Here is a 26,679-nt window from a genome sequence, read left to right on the forward strand (position 1 = left end):
TCCGCAGCATATACCACTGACTTTGGTACACACACTGAAATTAAAATCACCGAATGGGTCGACTTAGGTGGGTAAATTCTTGGTTAGGAGGACTCTTTACCACTGGATTCAATTCCACTCCAATAGCTCTCTAGTCCAAAGTTTGATGATGATGATGATAATGATGATGATGATGATGATGCTGCTGCTGATGATAATGATGATAATGATGATGATGATGATTATGATGATGATGATAATGATTGTGATGGTGATGATGATGATAATGATATTGATGATGATGATGATGATAATGATGATGATAATGATGATGATGATGGTGATAATGATGATGATGATGCTAATAATAATGAGGAGAAAGAGGGGTGGAGGGCTATATGGTTAATGACATTCTTATATCCAACAAAGGATCAAGCACGCTGTCTTGGAGATGCAGTGTAAACGCCCGGAGTTCCTCTCAAGGACAAAAACGTCCTGATCATTTCCGTGACTGCATATACTGATGACTACTATGCAACCACTGTTCTCTCCCATCTCTATTAACTTATTTTCCTTAATAGAACCACTATATGGAATTACTCGCCCTAGAACGAGCACGCGCGATTTAACAACGTTATATGTGCTACTTAAGCAATTTAGCAAATATATCCTTGGTCTTTATTGGTTTCAAACACGAAACACTAACATTGAAGCAGAACAACAGTACTGTTTCAATAAAAAAGAAAATTAATGTTTGCTTAATGACATCTCAGATCGTTTTAAGCAAGGGCTATGGCACGTGATTTGGATAGTAAGAACAAACTAGCAGCATTTCTGTCTTTGTGTCTGCTCTCTCTCTATCTCTCTCTCTCTCTCTCTCTCTCTCTCTCTCTCTCTCTCTCTCTCTCTCTCTCTCTCTCTCTCTCTCTCTCTCTCTCTCTCTCTCTCTCACCCTCTCTCACCATTTGTGTGTGTGCTACGCATGGAAACGTTTAGATGGTCTTATACCGACTTTCCCCCCCCACAAATATGACTGTAATGTAGACAGCTAGCCCTCGTGAGCCAATTCTACGTTAAGTGACAAAGATGCCGACCTCTATTACAGTTAAGTGGCAAGACGTAGTTCAGTGGTAAAGCGCTCGCTTGATGCGCGGTCGGTTTGGGATCGATCCCCGTCAGTGGGCCCATTTTGCTATTTCTCGCTCCAGCCAGTGCACCACGACTGGTACATCAAAGGCCGTGGTATGTGCTATCCTGTCTATGGGATGGAGCATATAAAATATCCCTTGCTGCTAATCGAAAAGAGTAGACCATGAAATGGTTTCCTACCTCAATATCTGTGTGGTCCTTAACCATATTTCAGACGTCATGTAACCGTAAATGAAATGTGTTGAGTGTTAAATAAAACATTTCCTTCCCATTACGTTTACATTTAAGTATTTTTCATCTTTGTACGATGTGTGTACCGTAGTTGACTGAACCTGAGCGCAAAACGATCACTGCAAAATGCGACATCAAGTAAGTACAAAAATGTTTTCGGCAGTGCAGATGAAAACAGAAAAAGCGACCACAACGATCATGCAGGTGCACTAAGGTCGACGAAGCCTACGATTCATCACGCTTTGAGCGAACGCTCTACGATTGAACTACGTCTCATTCCCGTTTCAATCAGTGTACAGATAACAGTAAATATATCTGGGTATTATTCATTAAAAGCTGATAAACTATCGGAAGAACAGAACAAATATCACGACGTAATTAATGGTCGGAAATATGACGCACAAATATGACACCAGTGTCAACAGATGCTCGACATCCGGTTTGCGACGGTGATCAACATACATCCGGGTTAAAATCAATAAAGGACATATTGGTGATACATAGGCTTACCCAATCCGGGAAATTAAAATATGAACATTCGAGCAAAAAGCTAAAATATGTTGATAATGAAAAACTGTAAAAATGCAAAAGTAACGTTTCATCCCACCCGCCCCACCATATCCATGACACGGGCGTAACAAGGTGCGTGCGTGTGCACACACACACACACACACACACACACACACACACACACACATATATATATATATATATATATATATATATATATATATAAATAAATACATGTATAAATATATTTGAAAAAACATCGCTGCTGCACATGCCCCCGCCCTACCCCTACCCCCGCTTTCTACGCCAGTGCATTATACAAATTAAACCCTTAACAAGGGCGGACGAAAGTTTTGCTTCTATGGAGCAACTTACAAATGACACATACAGTATTCCAAATATATTAACATGAATTATATAAATGTATCTCTCCAAAAACATCCAACCAACCAAGATGTTACATCCACTCCCCACTAAAAAGTAAACATGAATTAAATATACATTCATGAATCCATGAGGAGAAACACATTTGTGTGTCAGTCTTATTGTCGAAATACAAAATAAAACAAAACAACCCCCCCCCCCCACCCCAAATTCCCACGGTTCATGATCAAATATACCCAACATTACTGCTAACTACATAATATATTGCAACACCCTTTCTTCTCTACCCACCCAGCAACAAATTGAATATATACCACACGCACACACACACGCACACACACATATGCCCACAGAGACAAAACACACACACACACACACACACACACACACACACACAACCACCACCACCACCACCACCACCAAAGCAAAAAACCCCAAGTAAAACCATCATAAACAAACAAAAATAAGAACATACTAATATTCATTAATGAGAGAGATGCAGGGCCGTAGCTAGCCGAAAAAAATCCGAAAAGCATTACAGAAACTTAAAGAAAATTCTCTTCTTAACTGTTTAAGGAGTTTTAGACTATTAACTACTCAGTTCCCCCCCCCCCCCCCCCAACAAAAAATCCTAGCTACGGCCATGAGATGTCCGTGACGATAAACTACCCGGTGTTTCGCAGTACGGACGGTCGGACGGGACAGACATGCCTAAGTCTATATGTCCTTCTACCGTTTGGTTGCAGATTATTACCTTTCCCTTACAGGGCCATGTAGTGATAACACTCTGGCCAGGACTGATAATGAGAGGGAGAAGGACCGACAACACACTAGGAAGTTAACCCCAGCTGTCGCTTTTGCAGTCACCATCCTTCGTCATTAAAGGAGCACATTTAACATATATTATAACTGTGACATGAAAAACAAATCTGCTGTTAACAACTGCTTTTCTCCTCTCATTAACAAACTTTAGATGTAGTTTGTTGTCCTATCACAAAAAAGTGTGTTGTTTTCTGTAAATCAAATCAAATTAAAACGTTTCTGTCTTTGCGACATTGCATATATATAGAGGATACCCCCCGAGTGTCTTGTGATATAATTTATTAGCACAAGTTGATAAAAGTATGAAATCCGAGGCTTGCCGATGATTTTTTTAAAATATTTTTATCAACGAGTGGTGATAAATTATGATATCACAAGACACAAGGGGGTATTCTTTTTATCATCCATTATAAAAAAAAAAATCATTTGCGACAATTGTAAATAATGTCAATAATGTGGGTTGAATGTCACTATATTTGACAGCGGTAGACTCGTTAACTAGCAGAACGACAGTGGTGTGACATCACTAATAATAGGCTTAGCGCTGAAACATACACAGTGACGTAACAAAAAGAAGCGATATCTCCTAGGAGAATATCGCAGGAGATATCGCAAATTATAGTGCCAGCGATATTTCCTACAAAAGCTTTTAATGGATGATAAAATATCCTTCGCTGCGTTTTCGGTAAGAGTAGTCAGTAACGGATTCCCATATTAAATGTAAATATTATGTCTTCAGCTATATGCAAATGAAATTACAACAAAATAATTTAATTGACTAGCAGAACAACATATTTTTATTGGAGAATCTTTAGTGAAAGATCCTCAGGACTGGGTGCGTTCAGTTCGGGCGTACACTACGTGTCGTTATGTCAGGCTATGTTCTGAAAAAGTTCAATATCTTTGAGCAACAAATCAGTTTCTGACGACTATAATATGTAGCTGCCAACTGTGAACCTGCCGGCTGTTGTGGATCTGTCGATTTCGTAAGAAGTGTTATGATGTGACACGGCTGGAATCTAGTCGTACAGAACGCGATTTGTTTTTTCATACAGCGTGAAAGCACATTACAATTTCGATATTCACCACGAACCCGGTCCTTTTTTTTTTTTACTTTTCTTTTTATTCTACTGTGCCCTTTCCTTTCTCTCCTTTCAATTCCATCTCATTTCTTCCCGATCTGGCAACTCCTCCTATCCCGGTCCTTTTTGGTTTTGGTGTGTGTGTGTGTGTGTGTGTGTGTGTGTGTGTGTGTGTGTGTGTGTGTGTGTGTGTGTGTGTGTGTTTTAGGGGTGACTATTGCGGTCAGTTTTACTATTGCAATAGTATTGTGATTCCTTAAATCGCTTGATGTATGTCGATGTTGACTGTTACATACATAGCTATTAACGCACTGGCGCAGGGGATAATTAAATCCTTTCTGGCCTCACAAATTGTCCCATGCCGTTGCTGGGACTCGAACCTGTGGCACCGAATCGCCCACAAATTGCAGACTAACCACGATGCGCTCTGAGCTATTGAGGCATAAGTATGTATGTATGTATGTATGTATATATGTATGTGTGTGTGTGTGTGTGTTGGTCTGTGTTAGTGTGCGTATGTATGTATGTTTGTGTTTGTATCTATGTCTGTGTTTGTACTAAGTTGTTTGTAATAATGTCACTAGTTGGTGAAATCATATTTAATACATTTATAATATAAAGACTACTTGTTGTTGTTATTATGTTTTCACTATGCATACTGTCGAAACTATCGATAGTTGAGCAAGCGATGGTTATAGATAGCTGAATTAACTATCGATGCATTGCTATCGAGGTACTGACTATCGCAACCTATCGACAATTCGATGTATTGTTACACCACGAGAGAGAGAGAGAGAGAGAGAGAGAGAGAGAGAGAGAGAGAGAGAGAGAGAGAGAGAGAGAGAGAGAGAGAGAGAGAGAGTGTGTGTGTGTGTGTGTGTGTGTGTGTGTGAATATGCCCGAATCTGCATAACAACTTTTATGCATATTTACATTACTACCAAACAGCTATATAGGATTACAAACAAATCACTTCGAATTTTTATAACTAATATTTGATTTAAATAAGGAAATACGTGGTGAAGAGTTGTCAGGAAAGCTATTTTCCCCGAACATTTCCATTATTTTTGCCTGAATACGAAGATTTGCTCCAGTATTGCGGGATGGGACAGTGGACCCGCCTGAGTCGCTCCTTCTCTCAGGCTTATGATATTCACGATTTATTTATGAAAAGATTACGTTTGGAATCGATTAATGTGTAAATATGTTTAAAAATAAATAAATGTAAAAGTAGAGAAATATGCCGCTTGTAACTATGATAATGTCCACGTGGTTAATTTGTGGGTACTTTAAGTTGATCGCCAATTATCCATGTCCGGCTACGATGACCTTTCGCAATAAACAAGAACACAAACACGATTAATGTGTTATTCGCGTTACTCCTTGATTACAAATAGTGAATGTTATAAATATTCACAGCATGCTGGTAATAAATACAAGACGTCTTAATGAAATCCCATTGACTTCTGTCTTAGGAATATGAACTTTCTACCCACTGGGACTTAACCACCATTGTCCGAAGGGTCTTGGACTTTGAGAAAGGTGTCCTCTCATTTACAAGACGGCCTCTTGGTCAAACAGCAGATATATATATATATCCAGTTGTAAAGAGAGATAAAATGGCTTATTGGAGTTGTCTGCTGCCTATAAATTCTATTTTATTAGACCCCGAAAAAGTATAAATTCACATAGACCTGGCAGTTGCGTTTGTAATACATTTGCGTTTAAATGTAAAATTACTCAAGTTTTTCGAGAATAATGCCTCTCTAACTGATGATGAATAACGTGTTTTACCTTCTATTCGACACATAATATCCATAATATATATATATATATATATGTATATTGTTTTAAACGGCAAAGTATAAGGACACTCAAAATAAAATCAATATCGCATGATGTATAGACAAATAATGCAAAATAATTGTTCGAAATAGGGAAACAGCCAATATTTGCAACTTTAATATGAACTATATACAATAATAACTATTATTAAGATGCAAGCTCTAGCAGTGATGATTGTATATCACCATTTTGTTGTTTTTCCAAGCACCTAAACTTGTCACGTCATGCGTTTAATCTATTGGCTGTTCTCTATAGATATTCCAATAGGAACAAAAACCACATCTAATATGTGAAATTATTTTGTCGTAATTTGTATTGGTATGTAGTTTAATGAATGAATGAATGAATGAATGTTTAACTACAACCGAGTACAAGACATACATCGGTTAATTGAGTGTCACACTAACAAAAAATAATGCGTTATAACCATAACGATTTCAAACAAAAATTGAATCAAAACCTTTGGCTAGAAGCAACCATTGTGCATTTGCACGAAGCCCCTTTACTGAACATTACGTTATAATTATATTAGCAGTCAAAACATTCAGTTAGCAAAATAGCCAGGAAGCTTAATTTTGCTGAATGTCCATCGCTGATGGACTAAACGGTTCCTTGTTAACAAAGAGAACAAGCCAGGCATTAGACAGTTTCTTCATTTTGACGGCTACTCAAGTTCTCATAGTATTAAGTGTAATCTAATTTTATTCCTGGAGTGCCTCTATTGCTCGTTATCGCGGCAGTCTATAACAAAATATTTGAGACGGCTCAATAAATCATTTCCTCTTTACCTACTAATTTCGTTACGTCATTTGTCATTTACAAATCGATGGCACTAGACTTAGATACAAAAATACTGCCGTCTTAGTTTTAACCCCGGGGGTGTCAAATAATGAGGGGAATTTAGCTTGGTTTATCGCTTGTTGCCAAATTAAATGCCAAGCTGTTTCAGAAAAGGTTAAAGTTAAAGTTTGATTTTGTTTAGCGACACCACTACAGCACATTGATTTATTAACCATAGGTTATTACTGGATGTGAAAGAACGATCCTCCATCTCAGTGTGAGCACTGTCAGTGTACTCTGACTGTGCGCCACATTTTGGTGGAGTGTACCCATTTGAAAGAAATTCGAAAAGATATATTTGGACCACGAACTGTGACGGAATCCTTTCGATGCCATCCAGAACGTTTATTGCAATTTTTACGTGATACTGAGTTTTATTCTAAATTTTAATTGTATGTATCTGTGATATTTGTATTTTTGCACAGTCCTTTACACTGTATTTTTATTTAACTGTTGAATTTTTATATCGATGTTGATCATCACTTTAGTTGTTTTCATTTACCATAGTTTGACACCCAATAGCCGATGTATTTTCCGTGCTGGGGTGTCGTTAAACATTCATTCATTTATTTATTCATTTATTGGATATGACACATTTGATAATTCTGACACGTAGTCTTCAGAGGAAATTATCTACAGTATTCTGTTAGTATCAAAGGATCTTTTATATGCACTTTCTGAAAAAAAGAAAAAAAAGAAAAAAAGAAAAAGAAACAGGATAACACATACCACGACCTTTGATATACCAGTCTTAGGGCACAGGTTGGGACAGAATGTTTTTATTTTATTCTACGAGAACTTGAGGCGAGCACTTAACAGACTGAACTAAATGCCACAACCTGTTAACGTTTACCTTGAAGCTGGAAAATAATGTGGAAATATTTAATTTGGTTCATCCGTTCTTGCAAAATTGAATGTCAAGCTCGTTCAAAACAAGGTATAACTAGTGAAATGGCAATTCTGACTTTAGTTTTAGAAAACGCCAGAAAATTGAAAATCTCATTTTATAAAGTGTCGAAGAGGGGAAGACGAAATCACACATCTACACATGATTAAGTGTCTCCAGTGTTACACATAGATTACGTAATATTTAAAACCAAAAGGTGTCATTTGGCAGAATTCGATCCTATTGCACAGAATCGAATGACATTTGACAGTCCCGAGACGTTAACGGCTTGGCCACCAGGATATCCACACATATGAAAGCCCAATTAACCGTTGTTAAGAATATGTACTGTGAAACACTCAGTTTGAAAGTTAAACAAATGTTTTGTTTAACAACACCACTAGGGCACATTGGCTTATTTATCATCGGCTATTAAATGTCAAACATTTTTATTGTCAAACATTCCGTTCGAATGTTAAAACGTTGTTTTGTGTAACAAAACCACTAGGACACATTGGTTTATTTATCATCAGCTGTTGAATGTCAAATATTAAATGTTTGGTAATTTTCGACTCGATATCCCTTGCTATTAATTGAAACATGTAGCGGGTTTCCACTGAAAGGCTATGGCATAATTACCAAGTGTTTGACACCCAACAGCCAAGGACTAATAAATCAATGGTCTCTAGTGGTGTCGTTAAACAAAACAAACTGTTTAACTTTAACTGTGCTATAAGGTAATTTATGAGATGTGTTCTAGTTATGACACAAATCTTCACCATTCATTCCCATTTTTATATACATTATTTCTTTTGAGATGATATCATTTAATAAGATTCATTATTAAAGGTATACCTGTATTTTGTGTTTGGTTATGATGACCTCGCAGGAAATCAATGCATACAAAAATGGAACATTAGCTCTGTTAATTCGACTGTTCACATAAAAATATATTTATGGTGTAACATAAATAGTTTTAGGTCAGATCGATATATATATATATAGAGAGACAAAACTACATATATGTGGTTTTCTGATATCTGTATTCCACAAGTGTATTTCCTGCAGGAAACCCCGATGCCGCAGGCAGAGGGGTTTCCGGTGTCACGAAATAGAATCGCCCCCGTAACATTTTCGCCCCCCGGCGAATCTATTTCGAAATAAAACCTCCCCCCGTGAAATAGAATCGCCCCGACCCACGAAATAGAATCACCCCCATAAAATATTCGCCCCTTACTCATTTTTAGTTATTCTGTCATTTAATGAACAATATTCAGGTAAATTATTGTTGAACATATTTATATCACTGTTATGTTTTATACACGTGAGCATGCCACACATGCGCACGCACACATACATAGACAAACACACGCACATATACATACATATACACATATGATACAGACCCTCGCAAAGATAAACACACGCACATACACACGCACACATCCAACTTCAGTTACTGGAATAATGAAGCCTATTAATTATGCATTTGAATTGTCAAATATTTGTAAGCAAATATAATGAAAGTTTATAGCTTTATTTACTATATTTTATGCAAGTATTGCATTTTGGTTCCCTGATGGATACTTAATTTGAAATAAAATGTTTATGGTTTGATTTGAATATAATGTCATTTGTTGTTATACGATACCAAGAGCTTCTGAGAAAGTATGGAATTATTAGTTCCCACTATATATCCTCTATCCACTCCACCCCACCCCACCCCCACACACCCACTGTAATAAAATTAGCACGGATGTGAGATTCTATTTATCACATAGTTATTTATTATATAGACTAACCGGAGAGCTAAATACATTATCATAGTAGACCAATATATTACTGGTGGAGTAAAACAAACTTTCTCTACTATGCAAATTATAATAGTGCACTAGCAGGAGAATGAAACAAGAGAAGCTCACCCTGTGTGTGTATATACATCATCATATTAGATAAGTACACTGCCAGGATAGCCCAAAACTCTCCTAAATATACGCCACTACATCAGTAGAATCACTTGTATAATGGATAATAAAGTGACCCCTATAATTATATAATTCAGTTTACAATAGAAGTCGTCACTACAAGCGAAACATATTATCTGAGTTTTATATATTTGACGGAGAGTATATGTTTTTATTTTGTCTTTCTGAAATGTTTTAAAATGCATGACGTATGAATACCTTATGGAGGAAATCGGGGCACTGCATTCACAAATGAAATAAAGAAATAAAATATCGTCTATAGTCTCTATACTATAGATAGAAATTAATTATAATCATAGACAGTGTAAACTAAAGGTAAAATAGAGGGTATTCTTCTAATGTAATGTTGTATAATTAGAGAGTAATTCGCTTGAGAACTGTTTCCAAAAAGTGTAATATATACACAGAACTTCACATACGTTTTTTTTCGTTCCTATTTATTGCACGAGTTTATTGTGCGCAAGAATAATATATAGCACGAGACCGCGTAGCGGTCGAGTGGTATATATTCTTGCGCACAATAAACAAGTGCAATAAATAGGAACGAAAAAAACGTATGTGAAGTTCTGTATTTATTACATACCTTCTTTAGTTTATTTATTTATTTTAAAATTAATAAAATAATAAAATAATAATAAACATTCAAGGGAGCTAACTCTCAAACAATAATATGGGGGATTCCCCCAAAAGTAGTTCAGGCTTTTATTGGACATATGTTCAATAAAAGATTTTTTAATTGCACGGATCGGAATGGTCTTTATTACTATACTAAGATTGAATGGATATGTAATAAATAAGGATATTTATCTCTTTTTTCGATGACTATTAAAGACAGCACATAATTTGTATGCGTATGGACTATGGTAGAAATAGATCATCGTCCTATATATAACACATTATATAGGGGGGGGGGGGGGGGGGGGGGGGGGGGGCGAAAATATTTGGAGTGGGGCGAGAAATAAATCCGCCGGCCGGCGATTTTCTAGGGGGGCGAATATATTTCGCGACACCGGCCGGAAATACACGAGAAAATACAGAAATCAGAAAACCACATATATGTAGTTTTGTATTTATTACATACCCTAAATTGGAATTTTCCAAATAATAATTTAGAAATTGTAACACTGCTAGCTAATGACGGGGATTTCTAAATTTACACAACTAGGTCAGCTGTGTTACTACGCGGACCGAAGAACCACCAATTATTACACATACTTAGTGGCATAGGAATATAGTTCTATTTAAACAATAAACAGAAATAAGAAAGAACGAGTGACAAGTTACTTATAATTTTAATGATATTGTTTGAAATGCCTTTTAAAGACAATGTAATAGCTAAAATTCACGAACAATATAATATTTAATTTGCTCGTAATACGTCAGAAAACCTTCAGCGTGCCAGTTTTATCAACGAAGAAAAATGTCAAGAATTGTTCACTCGGTGTCTGAGTCGTCATCGGTGTGTTTTCTTTTATTGATGTTCATGGAATTATTCGTTGCTGAAAAGTTTAAGTTTATATTAAATGTGCCTCCATAAATCATCGCTCCACTGAATAATCCGGTTGACAGTTCATTCAAGTTTTCTACGTGAGGAGACGGCATTGTTGCTAAAGTCGACGACAGTCACTTTTCGCACCCTTGTTTTGGCTTCGTACACAATAAATATAGCATATCTTACCGTAATTTCACTAGAAATCCATATTTCGTAAAAGGTGCAATTTTTTAATCACAAGATTTTGTTCAAAGACATCCAGGTGCATTAGTAATGTTAAGAAAAAAAAAATTCAATAGCAATTTTACATTGGAATTTAAAAAAAAAGGAAACGTCATGTACCCAGTTTATGGTTATTGTAAGGAGATGCAAAGTGACGTCATTGGCACACTGACGTCATTTAAATTCAAAATTAGCTGTATTATTACAATGCTGCGCCACATTAAAATAAAAACTAGTCTACTAACCTTGACCCCTGTCAAATTCCTATAACAAGCAGACAACGCTGTTTACAGGTCGGTACTTTTTTTTATTTTTCATAATTCTGGACAAAATATTAATTTGAAGTTTTGAAAAATGAAAGAAATAAAACGTACCTTTTGTCAAATATATCATATCACAAAATTACGGTTGGAGATGTTTTATTTATTGAAAAAGAATAAGAATTGTGTACGATGTAACGAAGCCAAAACAAGGGTCCAAAAAGTGACTGTCGTCGACCTTAACTATCGTGGATTAAAAGCTCGTTGGTTAGTAGTGTTCCCGTCTCAAGTTTTGGTATCGCGCTCATTAAATTGTAAATATTTGTCACCGTTTTCGTCTGTTTTCAGTTCAAATTTTCCACAAAATAACATTTTAAACAAACCAGGCACAAACTTTGTTTACATATCGCGAAGGGCATTCCCGGTAACCATGTGCTATAAATAGTAGCGTTGAATACGGTATAGTTCCGGCAATTGAGTTGAATACGGAAAGTTGTATTCAATTCTTGTATTCAGAGCTGTATTTATATAGTAAGATTTATTGGGTATGTAATATATATATATATATATATATATATATATATATATATAGATCCGCATCGGCATACGGAGTTCGGTACGGCCTATCAGCCGAGTTAAAAAGGCAAGTTAACGTTGCGCGTGCCCAGTATAGAATCATTTAATTCGAACCTCCGGTCACAGAAGGTAAACTAAAAAATTTTTGCACCCGCCTTCCACCCCAGTCCACCTAACAAGTTATGGGATGATGTTGAGTTATAAAATTATTATTCACTACTATTATTAGCGTAATATTATACCCCATCTTTGTTATATGTCAATTCCTTACATGAGGATTATGTAATATACATAATCTTTACATATGTAATGACTTACTAGGTATTATATAACATTATTTCAACATTTCATGTTATCTATTTGACTACATCAGGCGCGGATTTAGTGGGAGCCCAAGGGGCCCGCCCCCCCCCCCCCTATTTTTGGGTCAAGTTATTATTTTTTTTAACTATAGCATACACTAGAGTGGAATTACACAAAAATGCACTTATTTCCCAAGAGTCTTTAAATTACATTTTGTTCATGAAAATCGCCTTAAAGAGACATTCCTGAGTTTGCTGCAATTTTTAAGATGGTATCGACCAACAGAGACTTTTTAATGATTGTAATTACATAACAAATATATGTTTCTGCATAAAATGTTACTGACTGTATATTAAACATGTTTCTGACTGCTTTAATATATTACTGAAATAACTGTTTCGATATTTCTTCCCATTTACCGGCAGCCGCAGTCAACGGAAAACCAGCCTAATATGGGAAGGAGAGATGACCACTTTAACTTTAAAAAAAAAGAAGAGACCAGAGTTTATGAAATTTTGAACATAACAAAAACAGTATGACAATACCAAAAACATACGTTAATATAGCTATTTTGTTACTCAGATGCGAGGAAATCGCGTTTCAGGCCACTTAAATTTCAAAATTTCGCGGGGGAGCATACCCCCTGACCTCCCTAGGAATCTCGGGCGCTTTGCGCCCTCGCCCCCCCCCCCATTTAAAAATCCTGGATCCGCGCCTGTACATTACGTAATAATTATACGTTTTACTTGTCGTCATTTATATCATAAAATAAATGACCATTTTCAATGTCCTTATGTGTTGGCTTAAAATTACATTCTCTGGTTACCATATTATAACATCATGTACAAATGTGAAATACAAGCTCAAAGGCACTTTTAAAAAGATCGTGTGTGTTCGCTATGAACGGATATCGTCAAACGTATACGCTTGATTCGTCGCCTGTGCCGCCATAGCTCAGCAAAGCACAAACGACAGCCTGTTGTCAGTTTCAGTTAACACGTGCATTTGCCGATTTCAAATTGTAGGGTTAGTCTCAAAAAATTAAAAGAGAAATCTTGCGCTGTACGAAGAACGTTCGGTTGCGGACACGATACTAGAGTCTTTAGTTAAAACTGGTTTGATCTTGACAACGTATTATCGACAGTCGTACCTTCCTATTTCAGAATTGATATTTTATAAAGTGTTAGTAGAACTTTCAAAGTTTAGTTTGTATACTAGTAACACATTAATCATGTATATATTTTTAAAATAAAATATACTAAAGTAGACAATGAACGTTTTCACTTCTTAATTTTACGTGTTAAAATCGACAAATTCAAATAAATATTATTTCGTTTGGAAAGAGTAAAGTTGGGTGTGTGTGTGTGTGTGTGTGTGTGTGTGTGTGTGTGTGTGTGTGTTTAACGACATCAAAGATAAAGCATATTGATTTAATAATCATCCGACCCCATACAACCGTAAATAAAATGTGTTGAGTGCGTCGTTAAATAAAACATATCCTATCCTTCCTTCCATCTGCTGTTGGATGTCTAACATTTGGTAATTTTGACATATAATCTTAGAGAGGAATTGGGTGCATGTGCAGGTGAGGGTATTGGAGGTGGAAACCCTTACTTGCCTAAGCTTAAAAAAAATTGAAATGTATTTTTGGGGGGAGCATGGCCCCATATAAACTTCGCTCAACATAGTCTATAACCCCAACCCCGCTGAAATCCCTGCACACGCGCCTTGGAAACCCGCTACATTTTTTTTTAGCAAGGGATCGTTTATATGTACCATCCCACAGACAGGATATCACATACCATGGTCATTTTGTATACCCGCCGATGGGGATCGATCCTAGACTGACCGCGCATTTCCAAAAAAAAACTTTTTAAGTCTAAGTAATGAATAAAAGTAATATATAGTCGTGAAAAATGTTACGTAAATCGAACACAGTACCCTCGTTCTCTACCCCTAGAGCGTTACGTAATTAGTAACACCCCCTTACGTGTAACGCGTATGCCAACAGCTGGCCACTGTCAAAATTTCAAGGCAAATCCCCCACTCACCGACCCCTGGAAAGGCGTTGTACCATACCTCTATGGATATAAATATGTTTTGGAGATATGAGACAGTTAAATTTGTTCAAAAATTGCGAAATCTCACGTGATCTCTTGTTGGGGAATTCTATACTTGTGATAAGCCAATGAAAACCGAGATCGGTACGAGCCCGTCAAAAGTGCCCCACTTTTAAAATACTGGCTTTGTTTTTGACCTGGAAAATCCAGCGTAGTGAAACAAATGCGGAGTGCGATCTAAATTCGACGTAAGTTAACGGGGCCTATTTTGTTTTCTGGAACGCGTGTTATTCGCCGAAATAAAACAGTGGCAATGGCCACATTGGCCTAATGAAAGACCATTGTGTCGAGAAAGCACTACTTATTGTTGTGTCCTCGTAGAAAGTCAAATTACAGCATCTATGGGCGTTGTGTTCGCACTGATGCAGATCCGATAATCGTATTTTCTGGCTTGTTGGTTCTATCTGTCATCGGAGATCACTTTACGTCAAACAGTCTGTTTCCAGAATCCGCTGGGTAATTTAATTTCGGCAAAGCTCGCTGATTTCTGGGTAGTGTGGTAAGATCCGTATTAATTGAAGAGGACAGTGAACTCATGCTTGACTGGCATGATAAGATGTGAAATATCCATGGAAGGAAGGAAGGAAGGAAATGTTTTATTTAACGATGCACTCAACACATTTTATTTTACGGTTATATGGCGTCAGACATATGGTTAAGGACCACACAGACATTGAGAGAGGAAACCCGCTGTCGCCACTTCATGGGCTACTCTTTTCGATTAGTAGCAAGGGGTCCTTTATATACACCATCCCACAAACAGGGTAGTACATACTACGACCTTTGGTATGCCAGTCGTGATGCACTGGCTGGAACGAGAAATGACACAATGGACCCACCGACGGGGATTGACCGCTCATCGACCGAGTGCTTTACCACTGGGCTACGTCCTGCCCTTTCCACGGAAGGAGACTACTCTTATATACCGTGAAATAATGTGGGGGTTTTTTGTTTATTAATTCGTGGTGGTCTAATTTTCATGTAATTCGTGGACTAGTGCATTCAACGAATTTAAGAACACAACGAACATATAACACACGCATACATATAATACGAATTTATGATATCATCTTTTTGATCCACGAAATTAAGTACCGAAAGAAGTGCGTATTTGAGCAAAAACACGAATATTTTAAGCCCACGAAAATAAAGCATTACACAGTAATGCATTTCGTATCATGTTTATGTCCCGAGTGAAATGATTTTCAATTGTTACGAGCTTTAACGAGTGACAATTGAAACTATTTCACGAGGAACATAAACATAATACGAAATGGTAGCGAGTTTAATATTCTATTTAATACCCATTACTCGATTTCAGTTTATGTCGCTAAATGTTCCGGAAAGGTCTAGTGTGTCAGTCGTATGACGTCATCGTGTGACGTCGAGGTGTTATGTCCCATTTGAAGGTCTAGTGGGACGTAACATGTACCAAGATTATGTTTAACCATATGGGTAATAATGCATGTTATGTTATATAGCATTTAGTGAAATGAGTGACGTAATACAGTACTGTGAAATATCTAAAAATATGAATATTGTCATATAATACATGTTATTTTATATATCATTTACTGAACTAACTGAGACTATGATTGACATTCTATAGTTTATTATATAATGCATGTCATGTTATAAAGTATTTAGTTAAATATCTGAAAATATGAATTTGTCTTATAATGCATGCTGTTTTACATAGCATTTAGTGGATGTCTGGCAATACGATTGACATAATACAGTACTGTTATATAATGCATGCTATTTCATATAGCATTTAGTAAAATATCTAAAAATATGATTCAAATAATACAGTACTGTTATATAATGCCTGCTATTTTGTATAACATTCAGTGAAAATATGATTTTTGTCATATATTGCATTTATATATAGCATTTAGTGAAATAATTGAAAATATCAGTGACACTTTATAGTTCTGTTATATAATGGATGTTATTTTATGCAGCATTTAGTAAAACATCTGAAAATATGAGTACACGTATATAAGTAACATAATACAGTACTGTTATATAATGCATGCTATTTTGTATAGCATTTAGTGAAATATCGGAGTACACGTATTTAAGTAACATAATACAGTACTGTCATATAATGCATGCTATTTTGTATAGCATTTAGTGAAATATCGAAGTACACGTATATAAGTAACATAATACAGTACTGTCATACAATGCATGCTATTTTGTATAGCATTTAGTGAAATATCGGAGTACACGTATTTAAGTAACATAATACAGTACTGTCATACAATGCATGCTATTTTGTATAGCATTTAGTGAAATATCGGAGTACACGTATATAAGTGACATAATACAGTACTGTCATACAATGCATGCTATTTTGTATAGCATTTAGTGAAATATCGGAGTACACATATATAAGTAACATAATACAGTACTGTTATATAATGCATTCAATTTGTATAGCATTTTATTTTAAATATATGAAAATATGAGTGACATAATACAGCACTGCAATATAATGTATGTTATTTTATATAGTATTTAGTTAAATAGTTGAACATATGAATGCTGTCATATAATGCATGTTATTTTGTATAGCATTTGGTTAAATATGTGAAAATATGAATGCTGTCATATAATGCATATTATTTTATATAACATTTAGTGATATATATATAAAATACGAGTGACAAAATACAGTAGTCATATAATTCATGTTATTTTGTATAGCATTTAGTGAAATATAAAAAAGATTAACACAGTACTGTTATATAATGCATGTTATTTTGTATAACATTTAGTTAAATATCTGAGAATATGAGAGACATAATACAGTAGTTAAATACTGCATGCTATTTTATACAGCATTTAGTAAATTATTTTATTTTAAATTATATTATTAAAAAAATATACGAGTGACATAATAAAGAATTGTTACATAATGTATTTTATTTTATACAGCATTTTGTGAAATACCTTAAAATATGAGTGACATAATACAATACTGTTATATAAATCACAATATTTTGTATAGCATTTAGTGAAATATCTGAATACATGTATATAATTGAAATAACAGTGCTATCAATCACTAGTGCATTTCTGTGTTATCACCACTAAAAGTGTTATTGTTATTATCAAACTGTTATTTCTTCTCAAAATAGAAATTTTACACTGTGTAGTGACGTCATTTATAACAATGTTATTGGTCAATATATGTTTTAAACTATTGTTTGATGGTATTTGTTTTAATAATGAAGGGAAAAATGATGTAAACAATATGGTAAAGCTATTTTGGACACACACACATCAGCTATCTGTGATGTCTGGAATTCGAGGTTGGTGTTGTAGGCTTACACGTCGTTATTAAGCCGTTAAATTTGAAAGAAAGAAATGTTTTGTTTAACGACGCACTCAACACATTGTATTTACGGGTATATTGCGTCAGACATAATATGGTTAAGGAACACAGATATTGAGAGAGGAAACCCGCTGTCGCCACTTCATGAGCTACTCTTTTCGATTAGCAGCAAGGGATCTTTTATATGCACAGACAGGGTAGTACATACCACGGTCTTTGATATACCAGTCGTGGTGTGCTAGCTGGAGCAAAAAATAGCCCAATGGGCCCCATTGGCGGGGATCGATCCCAGACCGACCGCGCATCAAGCGAGCACTGTACCACTGGGCTACGTCCCACCCCTCCGTAAAGTTTGAACGACAAAAACGTTATCCACGATCAAGACCGTATCTCTGCAGAATGCAGAGTTCAATGGATATTTGGCACTATAGTGATTGATTCCATGAATCCCTATCTAGTGCTTCGTCTGTAGGAGTACAGCCACTGGCTCTGGATTGGAACTGGTACAGTGAAGCAAACACCGTACCTAACAACCCTATGACCGATGGATTAACCACTCTTCCACCGAGTCCGGTTGTTTACACAAAAATTACACACGTAAGGTCATGATAGGGGGGGGGGGGGGGGGGGGTTCTACTGGTGGATAAAACAATCAAGTAGTCAGACAACTTCCGCAGAAGTCCATTTAGGGAAATCTTAGAAATCAAAAGCCGTACAAGTGAAGCCTTCAGCTCTGATAAATGTTTTTGCGTCACTGGAAAGCATGGGGGATTGTCGGATATGAGGTTAATACGTTACAGTGTGAACTGACCCAACAGTCCATCTTCGCATGACAGAAGATTGATTACTTTAAGATCAGGGTCTTGTTTGCAATTTTGCAACCAATAAAACTCCAACCCCAACCTAACTTGATTTCACAAATATTTCCAAGTTAAGTTTAAATTATATTTAGATAAAATCTGGATTCTCAAATATTGAGCCTTGTCACTGAAATTCAAGGATAACATAAAGGAATTGATTTTCTATTAAACTATGGAACAGTCAAACAATCTTGTATAACCCCCTCAGTTATAATGTGGCCTGTATATAATAACGCCACTTTTGTTCTTTAAATGCAAGTGTTCTAGGTTTATTTAAAACAGTAATATGGCTTTATAATAAAGCCGTTTGCAGTGACGTTAAACACTGTTTTACATTTGGGATTCGAAATCACAGGAATACCCCTTCACGTAGAGTCACAATCCATGATTACTCCTGCAGATGGAGTCACAACTATAGGACTCTGGAGGTTAAGTAGGAAAGATGTTGGAGAATGACAATCTTACTAACGATTCATTGTAGAAGACTGTTTACTGAGAATACACTGTGTGAGAGGTTTCTTCAATGTGTCACAAACGCTACGTATCAAACAATGTCTATCTAGCAAGGGAGTAAAGATGGGGCGTTAGCCCTACTCCCCCCGAAAACCCCCCCACCAAAAACCCCCCAACAACAACAAAAAACTAACAGGTGCCAATTTTTTTTAGAGATACCTTATTCGCTTACCTAGAGAAGACTATATTACCGTACTCGCATTTTGTTTCTACTACTTCCCCAGTTATTTTAAGCTAGGTGCGGCCCTGACATAGATGATAAATCGAAAGGAAAAATCAGATCCTTAGAAAACAGCGTATGGAATAAATTAACATCTACGTCGTAGTAAAGTTGCAATTATAGCATTCGCTCTGTCTGTTAGGTCGACTTAAGGCTCAAAACACACTAGGTCTGGGTCTGTGTCTGGCGAGTATGGTACCAGTTGAAAATGAAACGCATTAATCGAATGTGACAAAACACACCGCGTCAACTACAAATCTGGAAACAGACGTCATAGAATAAGCGCTATATTGTCACACTGCCAGACTGGCAGCTACGAATATATACTCTTCAAAAAAAGAAACGCAAAAGGGTACAAATGGGTTATAACTCCGATTTTATGTTTCCTACCGGTTCATGCTTTGTGAATATAAGGTCATTGCATGTCCCAAACACATTCCCACGGTTACATTCGATAAAACGCAGCTACTGTACAATAAAGTTCCAAAATGTGAATATTCGCAAAAACGCAGCCACGTGCAAACCATGTCACCACTGCACGTGCGTTGTCTGCACGTGCAACATGAACACCGACAGTATAAAAGTGCAGGGTGTTCGCTTGCCTGGCCTCTGTATCTGGCCGATAGTTGACAATCCAGGACATGCCACGTCTCAGTGAACCGCAGAGAAACAATGCCATCGGCCGACTAGACGCAGGCGAATCCAGAACGGCCGTTGCCAGGGCATTCCATGTGTCCCCAAGCACCATCTCCAGACTGTGGGACCGTTACCAGCAACATGGATCAACACGTGACCTCCCTAGATCCGGTCGACCACGGGTCACTACCCCCGGGCAGGACCGCTACATCCGGGTACGCCACCTTCGGGAACGATTGACTACTGCCACCTCCACAGCCGCAGCAATACCAGGTTTGCACAGGATATCCGACCAGACCGTACGGAACCGCCTACGTGAGGTAGGAATTCGTGCCAGTCGTCCAATTCGAGGTGTCATCTTAACACCACAACACCGTCGACTCCGACTGCAGTGGTGCCAGATTCATCGACAATGGCCTCAACTGCGATGGAGACAGGTGTGGTTCAGTGACGAGTCCCGATTTCTGCTCCGACGTCATGATGGAAGATGTCGCGTGTATAGGCGTCGTGGTGAACGTTATGCGGCAAACTGCGTGCAGGAAGTGGACAGATTCGGCGGGGGTAGTGTCATGGTGTGGGCAGCCATCTCACACACTGGCAGAACTGACCTGGTCCACGTGCAGGGCAACCTGAATGCACAGGGCTACATTGACCAGATCCTCCGGCCACACATCGTTCCAGTTATGGCCAACGCCAACGCAGTGTTCCAACATGACAACGCCAGGCCTCACACAGCACGTCTCACAACGGCTTTCCTACAGAACAACAACATTAATGTCCTTCCTTGGCCATCGATATCACCGGATTTGAACCCAATTGAGCATCTATGGGACGAGTTGGACCGACGCCTCCGACAGCGACAACCACAGCCCCAGACCCTGCCCGAGCTGGCAGCAGCCTTGCAGGCCGAGTGGGCCACCATCCCCCGGGACGTCATCCGTACTCTGGTTACTTCAATGGGCAGGCGGTGCCAGGCAGTTGTCAACACACGCGGAGGCCACACCCGGTATTGACTCCAGATGACCTTGACCTTGGTGGTGTGTCCTATCACTTACTCACAATGGACTAGAGTCAATTGTGAACAATCCTGCAACATTTGGTAATTATCGGACTCACCATTCAATAATTAAATCAATTCTCCAAATGTTACGACAATGTGGTTTTGCGTTTCTTCTTTTGAAGAGTATATATATATATATATATATATATATATATATATATATATATATATATATATATATATATATAAAGGACAAACAACTTTCTGATTAAGAAAAAACTCATTTCCTAAGTAAATATTATATAAAACCGTCATCTCACCAAGATAATGCAGGTTAACAATACACGCGAAAAGACCACGTATTAAACGTGACCTAGGTGTCTTAGAGAATGTAGTATAATTATACCGTGTACTCTCTTTCGCAACAGATTAAGATGCTGCACGTGATAAGCCTAGAGACGTTCATGATTATACTCACATTGTGTTTTTCTGGTGATGTTATGTATCCAAACAAAGGAATCCCCATAGCACGACACACAATTGAAATTACATGGACGTTTTTAGCATCGCCCACTGCAAGAACGAAATGAGGTCTCATTTGTGTCAGCTGAAGTGCAAACCTCTCTATTCCTTGAATTCGTATCATCTTTTCGTTCAACACTGATCCGTTAAGGAAATAACTACAGTTTGCAAGTGAAAACATCTTGGAATTGAGGAGATTGGATGCTGATGCATCAACACACTCCTTATGGACTCCGGAATCACAGAAGACCGCCAGTCGAACCTGCCGCGAAGCTGAGAAGTTGTTGGCAAGTAGTTTGGGGAAACACTGGATGAGGAGCAGCATCAGCAAAGCGGACATTTCACCCATATGAATCCCCCTTACCATAGATGATCTCGTCCAGCAGCGTCGTCGATACCGCAACGCCTGTCATTACAAAGGTTGAGACATGTGTGTTTGGTAGCATATCTGACCAACACCATCAAAGAGTCACCTTGGTCTTAAGACGATAAAGTATGTGTGATACATAAACTTCTGGTGAATTACTGTAAGAGACAACCCAATACTCAGGTATGTGTCATACAGGTACTACTGGTGAATTACTATAAGAGAGAAGCCTATACTCATCTGAGCAACACCATCAGAGTCACTTTGCTCTTAGAGGATAAGGAAAGTATCTGAATTCCTATAACGGAAGATATCCTTACGGCTTGGTATCCTTGCAGGCTATACTCACAAATCTGGCCAACACCATCAACGAATCACCTTGGTCTTAGATGGTGAGGTTTGTGTCATACATTAACTACTGGTGAACTCCTATAAGACGGAAGAAATCCTTACGGCTTGGTATCCTTACAGCCTATACTCCCAAATGTAACCAACACGATCAGAGTCACCTTTTAGAAGTTAGGTATGTGTCATACTGCTGAATTCCTATAAGACTGAAGGTATACTTACAGCTTGGTATCCTTATACTCACAAAACACAAAACACAATGAACAATATGAAATACAGGATATATGTATAATGCTGAATATATCCTTATAATGGTTGTAATGCTTAGTGAAAATAAGCTATGCGCAGAACCGGATTTCTTTCCTCACAGCTTGCATTGGTTAATCAAAATGAGTTATCAGTTATCAGTGAAACTGGATATATCTTTACTCACAATTTACACTGATAAGTCAGAAACGAATTATCTTTAAAACTGCAAACCGACCCATCCATACTCTAGGCATAAACCTGCAAGTCAGAAAGATCCAGAGTTGATACAACACCAGAGTCCAACAGGTCGCACATTGTTCATGAGTTATGGGGTTTTCCAGTTAAACGGGACGCACTGGTTCCTGTTTACCAGAGTGACATTAGTCAGCTCCCGATCAAATTGATTATCAACACTCTCAAGCGCTTCACATCAGTAGCACAGCAGGGGCCGAACAGAGCAGTTGTCCCGTTTCAATATACCGTGAGTCAACCCATACAGTAGTTCCATTACTGTCGCTGATTAAACCAGTCCATATTGTTGTCACAATTGTAAATTAGCTTTGTTTGAATTTGTAAAACAGACACACTTGAATATCTTGTCCTTTGATTTCTTCACATTATACTAATTTGTTTCTTTGGACACATAAATATGCTATCCTTGTAATAATTCAATTAATGAAGTATATATCCTTTATGAATCAGTTTCATTCATTGCCCATGCATATATATATTCAGATTGGTCGAGTTAATAATAAACTGACACAGTAAAGTTAGTGAATACGTATCCTTGGCTATCTGTTCCAAAACCTTCTTGTCATCCTTTTAACTTGCCGTATTAAGAGATACTCAGTAAATAGTCATTCACTATTTGCTGTCGCCTGTTGCACAATGGTCATTCTTGGTAAAAAAGAGAGAATTATTCTGGTACAGTATCTTCAATAAATATGCCTACAAAATTTCCAGTATAACAGAGTTTCAAATGTCTCTGATTTTAAACTTGCCAATCCTATTTTATGCTTTTTCACGTCAAAGGACAGTAATTTTGAAAACTCCTGTCGTAATTTGATTCGAAATTTCTGTGATTCAAGAAGTCCGTCAATCCATGTTAAATTACGTTCTTCTTCAACTTCAAGAGATGTAATTTACCAACTCCTGGTGAAGAATTGGCGGCAAATGTGTGTTATTCTAGATTATCCTCCTCTTCATGCTAAAATGTCCTCTCAGTGTTACAAATATGGATTATCGCTCCTCGAGTCAGATACATATTGCCAGAACGTTTTCCCTGTATTTATATACAGGCACTTATTGGCGGTTTGGGCGCGCTCTCGATAATTCAGCATCAAATCTGCGAGTTGGAAATACCGCTGTAATCAATACAATTATTCAGACTGTATGAATGCGTCCAACCCGACGTGACGAGCGGTCGAATGCCGTGAAGGGTACACAGAAGTTTACTTCATTAGGCTCCGACATCCTCGGCGGTGAATGGCTGCAAGCGCTCAACCTGCAGCGCTTTACGTTTGACGTTGCTCCACAGCCTCGCTGGACATTTCACGATTAACGAAAATCCATAAAGGTTTTCTTTTTTTGCTTTTGCTTTAAAGTTTACTAGTTTCAAGAAAAGGCTCAACGGGAGTCAACTTTATGACCAATCTGCGATCAAGTCGCTCGATGGAGTATCCGTATACGGACCTTCTGGGGAGGAAAACACGTCGACAGACAAATCATTAAAGAGAATTAATTGGAATCCTGTCCATCTGAAGCCACGTTTATTGAAGGTTTTTCTGTAATCACGGGATCTCGCTGTCAAACATTTCGCAATGATAAGTCAGTCTGTAGAATGGTCAATAGTCCATCGAAGTAACACCAAATGATAGGATCCGCAATCAATAGGAACGGGAAATATGAAAGAACAGTCAAAACTAAATCACTGACCTCTACAAAAAGTGCTTGTCAGTGATTTAAATTTAGATTTTTGGTTCCTCGTTTGTTTGTTTTTTTAATTCAGATACGCTTGACTAAATAATTATCCTTTAACCAAACTGGCTCTAGACAACGATGTCAAAAGTTAGTCCACGTAACAGTCACAAGACAGTTATCATATCTGAAAGAATCTTCGTAATAGTTAGTAGTCCACGTGATAGTTAAAAGATAGTAATTTTGATAATAATAATATAATCATCGTGGTATTTAAATAAAGTCATCAAGAAAATTAAAATATAATCTCAATGACAGTTAAAACATAGTATTATTGATGCTAGTAGCTAAAAACTAGTCCTAGTGAAAGTCCATACATATTCCTCTTCATAGTTAATACATATAATATTTATATATATGTTCCTGGTAGTTGAAAGGGATAGTCCTCATGGTAGTTAATATATATAATTATATAGTTCTCGTAAAAGTTCCCAAATAGTTCTGGTAATAGTTCAAATACAGTCCTCGTAATTGTTAAAAATATAGTCCTCGTAATAAGTAAAATACAGTCCTATTGATGTAACAGCTACACGTTGAATGGCTGGACGATTTTTTCTCTCTCGTTACTCGCGGTACACTTGGATGCGATAATTCTGTATGCAGCAGTCAATGGCTGAATCAACGTTCGAAGAGATTTGACTGTCCCGATACTGTTGTGGCGCGTCTAAACAGATCGATCGTTTACGCTTTCAGTTGCCGTCAAACAGTGTTCGCTCTGTGGTGTTTTGGCCACAGGCAGCGCACCAGGTGTTTTATACAAGTGAATAAAAACTCTACAAAATCAGGAGTACGTATTTTGGTGTTGTAGTCTACACAGGATTTTGTATTGGAGTGGGGGACCATCCTTATATTGAAATAACATGTACACTAGGACCCGGTGTGGAGATAGTATAGTTTTCCCCCAACCATTACGCGAGTGGGCCGGGGTTGGGGTTTTACATATGTATATACATGTACATTGTGTATATCATTATCTGGGGCTGGGATGTTTTAGTGGTATATCAGGGACTGGAAGGTTACAGTGGTATATCGGGAGCTGGGGGAGTCACAGTAGTAAAAGTAACAGTTTTTTAACGACACGACTAGAGCACATAATAGATTTATTAATCACTGGCTATTGAATATTAAATATTTGGTAATTTTGACATATACTCTCAGAAAGGTAACCCGCAAAAAAATTTCATTCATAGCAAGGGAATGTTTTTTTAATGTAATTATGCATCATCCCATAGGCAGAACAGCAAATACCACAGACTTTGGTATACCAGCCGTGGTGTACTGGCTGGAACAAGAAATAACCCAATGGGCCCACCGACGCGGATCGATCCCAGACCGACCGCGCTTTACCACTTCCCATCCCTTTCACAGTAGTATACCCAGACTGAGTTGTATCTATTTAAAGGGACATTCCTGAGTTTGCTGCATTGTAAGATGTTTCCGACAAATAAAATATTTCTTGCAGAAAAATATATTTAATATGTAATTACAGTCGTCAAAAAGTCTCTGTTAGTCGATAACATCTTAAACATTGCAGCAAACTCAGGAATGTCCCTTTAATGGTGGTATGTAACCAGTAGTCACATGACCCTCTTGATAGTGTTGTATGTTTCACAGAATATATTCTGACGTAGACATTGTATTGACCTGCATGGAGTAATTACTGGCGATGTGGAAAATTAATTGGATATAATCACAAAAATTGAGTTAAAATATACAATACAACAATTCATTTCTACTTAAGATTGCAACGTATAATGATGAAGTCAATTTAACAGGTGTTAAAGAAAATCAATGTCGGATTTACAAGTTTACACAAATCAAGTGCACGGTTATAGTTTTATTTCCATCCTGATGCGCATCGTGTTTAAAGTATCGGCGTGCCAGGATGCAAAAAATAAACATAAAATTGGAACTTTTTTTTCCACATTTAATCAGTCGATGTTGGTAAAATCACGCTG

The 26,679-nt window shown here is 37.4% G+C and overlaps 1 protein-coding gene across 1 annotated transcript in view; it reads right to left on the reverse strand.

The window, feature by feature from the left end:
- Window positions 1-22,129, reverse strand: part of LOC121374709 — a 68,517-nt gene extending 46,388 nt beyond the window's left edge. Inside the window, exon 1 of the mRNA XM_041501815.1 lies at window positions 21,737-22,129. Within this exon, the coding sequence (XP_041357749.1) occupies window positions 21,737-22,129 (393 nt within the window). The remainder of the gene's footprint in view (window positions 1-21,736) is intronic.
- Window positions 22,130-26,679: the final 4,550 nt, after the last annotated feature.

This window comes from Gigantopelta aegis, chromosome 6 (assembly GCF_016097555.1).
Source record: "Gigantopelta aegis isolate Gae_Host chromosome 6, Gae_host_genome, whole genome shotgun sequence".
Taxonomy (NCBI): Eukaryota; Metazoa; Mollusca; class Gastropoda; order Neomphalida; family Peltospiridae; genus Gigantopelta; species Gigantopelta aegis.